General features: G+C 35.0%; 1 protein-coding gene across 1 annotated transcript; it reads right to left on the bottom strand.

The window, feature by feature from the left end:
* Positions 1-615: 615 nt before the first annotated feature.
* Positions 616-3,355, bottom strand: LOC114538535. The gene is made up of 5 exons (XM_028559704.1): positions 3,195-3,355; positions 2,329-2,553; positions 1,869-2,169; positions 1,302-1,412; positions 616-885 (listed from the first exon to the last, which is right to left on the bottom strand). Exons 1-5 carry the CDS (start codon positions 3,342-3,344, stop codon positions 689-691), a joined length of 984 nt encoding a protein of 327 aa, XP_028415505.1. The 5' UTR covers positions 3,345-3,355; the 3' UTR covers positions 616-688.
* Positions 3,356-5,019: the final 1,664 nt, after the last annotated feature.

Raw genomic sequence — 5,019 nt, 5'->3', positions numbered from 1 at the left:
TTCCTAATTTGTTTATGCTGTCCAGTATCGTAGTCCATGTCGTAGTCTCTATCATGTTAATTTTTAATATATAATGTTGTGTAATAGTTTTGAATGTATATCAGGTTAGTAAGAAAATTCTGCATGTACAATTCAACATCCTACGTAGCTGCCATTCAGATTTGTTTTAATAAAACTCCAAACTCCATAATGTTTAATGCTTACAGCTTACTGTATAGGGTTTTTCATGTTTTTGGGACAGGACTTTCAAGTTACGACCGTTTTCTAAAATCTTTTGAACGAACATTTGAAGCGTCTACCGTTTACGCGAACTAACCAACGACAACGGTTAGTAAATAGTAACAAACTAACGAAGTTAATCGACAGCATTAACGTGTGTTTTCCCGTGGAAGATCACAAACACAAAATAGAAAATATTTTTAGAGAATGTAATATTGTTTGTAAATATAAAAAAGTAATATTGTAATTTAGGTTGCATATATGGATTTATGTTCTACGCTTTACTAAGATTTATCTTACTTTGCCTAGAACAATTAAGTTCCTTTTGTTCCTAAACTTAGTAAACTACACTGCAACAAATCCATGAGTGCAAGTTGTTTTAATAAAAATGCTAATGGTAAACAATACACTTCTTATTAACTTCATCTATCAAATTATAATGATTGACCGTTGTCCGTTGTGGTTCCCGTCACTGCACGAACGGTATTCCAAAAAGAGCTTCTAAAGCATCGACCAGCAATTTGAGCCGCTGAAAATCCAAAGAATGAAACGTCCAAAGCCCGCCGTTTTTGGTCAACATACAAGTGAGGAAATCAATGAAAGGATTGTTGCCATGGCGTTTACGGATTTCATCAACATGCCTACCAGGCATGATGTTTGTCAAATCTTAAAAAGTAAAGTAATCACATGAATATGCATGCAATACTCTATCAACCTAAAAATCGTCTTTTGTTTATGTTTTGATCTAATGAGGGTAACAGGGCGGTATTCAAAAGAAAAAATCTTTGACCAACTATTACAACACATAATAATGAACGCCACAAAGAAGACATAATTGAGGCCTCAAAGAAGGGTGTCTTTGTGGACGAAAGAGCAACATCTTGGGAGCTATACAGTGTGCGGTGCGGGGTGGCACCCGGCCCTCGACTATGTCGTTCCTTTTGACACTGCGGCTGTATTTCAATGAACTGAAATCCAACCTCTATTTAATTCGATAATTTTCAAGATACTAATAATTTTTCTCATTCAGATCAAAAGTTTATATTGGCCCAAAAGGTTGGTATTCGTAATCTGGGGCTTACCTTTGATAAAAAATTTTCGTACTGTAAACAATCCTAAGGATTTATATTCAAAATTAAACACTGTTTCTTCGGAATCTAACTGGAGAGTGCCTTTCACCCATTTTGAGAAACCTAGATGCAAAACAAATAAATTAACGATTTAAGATGTGTCGCATGTGCGAAGTCACGCTGTAAAAGTGACCAAACAAAAGGCTCCTTAAAAATGGTTTCAAAATGGGGCTTTAAAATAGCCGTACATATTTGACCCCTATAATTAAGAATAGGATTCCCCAGCTCGATTGCCGATGCTTTCGCAGCTATATTTCTTCAGAAGCACGTTACCCAATAAAAATATTTTGCTTAATATTCTTGTATGTTTGCATGGCCGGTGACAGTCGTTAAGTAATTTAGCTTGTAGGTACACTACGTAAGTATTTAATACTGCAAAGCTTTCGGACCGTTAATTGCAGGTAATTAATTTCAGGTAATTGCACTGATGAAGGCCCGGCCGGTTCAACGGACCGAAAGCTTTGCAGTGTTAAATACTCACGTGTTGCACCAAGCTAAATTACTTAATATTTTGCTTACTTGAAAGCATCCAGATAACAATTCCTTGCTTTAGAAATTCCACCAATTTCTCTTCACGCCTTGTTCTTACAGCCTGGAAATTGTGGTGTAGAGATTTGGAAAGGTAGCTCATTGCTGCTGTTGTCATTATCATGGATCCACACGTTTCTCCACTAGCTCCATCTCGTACTTTTAGATGACTTCCAGGGGCGTAAAGGAAATCCATTCTCTCAACTAACGTTTTCCATATCTCTGGCTTGCTAAGAGAGAATGACTTAGTTTCGTCACAGCAAACGAATGTCAATACCCCGTCATAGGATACCTTTAAAAAGAGAAATTCTAATTCATCGGTCCCTTAGGTACACACTATTGAGTATTTAATAATTATTGCCAAAAGACAAGAAAATCGGTCGTTACAATGTAAATGTCAAGCAATTCTTCCTTGTTGATAAAATACCATGATAAACTGAATGTTATATACCTTAGAAGGCTGCCAATCTAAATGAGCTTCAGCAGCAGATCTGACTTCGTACTTAGTTGTCTCAATTCTTTCTTTCAAACGAAGCACAATATTCTTTTCAGCAGCTTCATCCTCCAAAACATCAATAACCTTTTCCTGATGTTGCAATTCCTCGTAATAATCATTGACGTCATGTTTACTCTTACCCATTTCGACGAAAGCAATTTTTTCGAGCAGTCGTCTTGTCTGAGAAGGAATTTATACAATGTAACATGTATCAGCATTTTCTGTTCGCCCAACCGTGCATAATTATTTACGACAAAGAAAAAACAAAAAACCAAAGCAGTGATCTGTTCATGTTTTGGGACAAAGGTAAAGCATTGGTTTATCAAAATTTCTTTTAGTGTTCAAAATTCATTCATCCTGAGTAAACAGTTTGAATTCTCATTAAACAACATACTTAATCATTATCGAAATAACGAAACCAATCGAAAAATATATTTAGGGCTTGGATTCTCGAAGTGTACAAAGAACCACTATGAAACTCAATTTTTAAAAAGAGAAACCAATCCGTCACCGGGTTGAACATCAAAAAAAGCCACCCAAAATGAGCATAATTGGAAAAATTTTTGTTTCCAAAATATTGAAAAATTGTATATTAATTAACAAAGCTTCCCATTTTAACAATTTTAGGATGGTTTGTTAAATATTTTACTTAAAATTTTTCTAGTTTCAAAATTAATTCAAAGCAGAAAGTTCAACGGATGTTTCTCAAACACAGGATCCACTTTGCCAAACATAGAAACTAATTGAAAAACAAGAATAAAAATAACTATATAACTATTTTCCCCGTTGAGTAATATAGGAAAATTTATATTTTTCTTTACCACATATTTTTCCGTTGACTTTAAGGTTAACTCGGTGGTCTTTCGCATCAATTCTTTACCGTTTGTTAGGGCTTTAGGGTGCCATGCGAACGTATCCACCATGAACACCATTGCAACAGTTTCACCATTTCTTTTCAGCTCACTCGCCATTTCGTAAGCCAACAGACCGCCGAACGAGTAGCCAGCTGAAAATGCGTTTCAAAAATCGTGGGCATGAGCGAGCATCCAGCTACAATAACTGACGTAACTGATGTAACTAAAAGACCCCTCTTGAATGACACGATACGGTAAAATTTATTATTTTTAATTTCTAGTTGGTAACAATATAGTTTTCATATAATTTGTTCTTACCAAGATAAAATGGACCTTCAGGCTGGATTTTTTTATTAAATCTACATATCTACGAGCGAGTGTCAGCACCGTTCCATATTCACTCCTCTCAAATGACGTATCGTCCACTCCAATACCATATAATGCAACATGTGCCTGAAAAAAATAATAACTGATGAACGAATGCCATCACTCTATACCAGATGCAAGCATTAAATAATTTAATTTGTGAAATGATGGAGAATCACTTCATATGTACATATAATTGCGTATATCCCCTGAACTTGCATTTTAGATAGATAGGATAGATTTAGACACTGCCTTAATTCATGTAATACAGCGTAACTTACTGCGGTAAAGTGTTTTTAAACCACGTATAATTTTTTATTTACCTATAATTTTTTATTTCTATCAATCAGGGCATAAAAATGCCTCGAGATTTGCAGTTTTATATGGTTTTTCGTCAAACCCAGCGTAAGGTCGTAATTGATATTATTATTGATTGATAACTTTATGCATCTTAATTGATACAAGTTTGGTTCTACCTAGATTCTGATTGGGTAAGAGCCTACAGACAATTTTCACTGACTTGTCACTTACAACGACATTAAACAATTATTAGCTTCGCTTCGGCAGATAGCATTGGCCTTGGTCCAAATATTTCTTGTTATTATACATTATAGTAGTAAAAGCAATTTGACTGGCTAATAGTTGACAGATAAATCGCGCAATCACGCAAAATTCAGTTATCTGCTAGCAGATAACTGAGTTATCTGCTAGTGAGCCTGCGGTAGTTAACAAGCGGTTTCATTTGAATTCATTCGTTAATACTATGTTTATTATTCTTCAAATTTATAATAAAACAATTATTGAATTCGGTTTTTGTGATATGCAGAGTTATCAAGGTCTCGGTAAGCGATAACGCTTACCCCGACCTTGATAACTCTGCATATCACAAAAACCTCATCCAATAATTGTTCAATATCATGCTCAGCGTCATGCAATAACTGTTAATAGTTTGTTTTTTTATCCATATATAATTTATGAATCTGATATAATAAGAATCTGATTTTTTACCCTGCAACCGGACCAAGTTGCTTGAAATCGTTACCTGTTTTTGGAAACCTTGCGCGAATGACGCTAGTCCAAGCGCCGACTTTTCGCTGGAGTGTGTCATAAATACTTTAACAAATACGTTATCTGGAGTATAAATTGGAATAACTTTCTCTGGATTTGAAGGAATATTTATGTTCTGCAGCTCAAGCCCATTGTTAATTCTTCCAATCTTAACTGTGTCATTGTAGTTAATTTCAGGTGAAATATTTTTTTTATCTTCTTCATCGTTACTTGACAAACTTGGTTTCCTTTGCTTTACTTCTTCCGAGGATTCATTGTCCGCACTCGTCGATTCTACGTTTTCTATTTGTTCCAGAATATCATTAACGATTCTTAGACCATTCACATTTGGTTGGATAAAGTAATAAGCCTATATGTT

This window comes from Dendronephthya gigantea, unplaced genomic scaffold, assembly GCF_004324835.1.
Source record: "Dendronephthya gigantea isolate DGI-Jeju-01 unplaced genomic scaffold, DenGig_1.0 000187F, whole genome shotgun sequence".
Classification (NCBI taxonomy): Eukaryota; Metazoa; Cnidaria; class Anthozoa; order Malacalcyonacea; family Nephtheidae; genus Dendronephthya; species Dendronephthya gigantea.
This window is presented reverse-complemented; position numbering and strand designations above follow the sequence as displayed.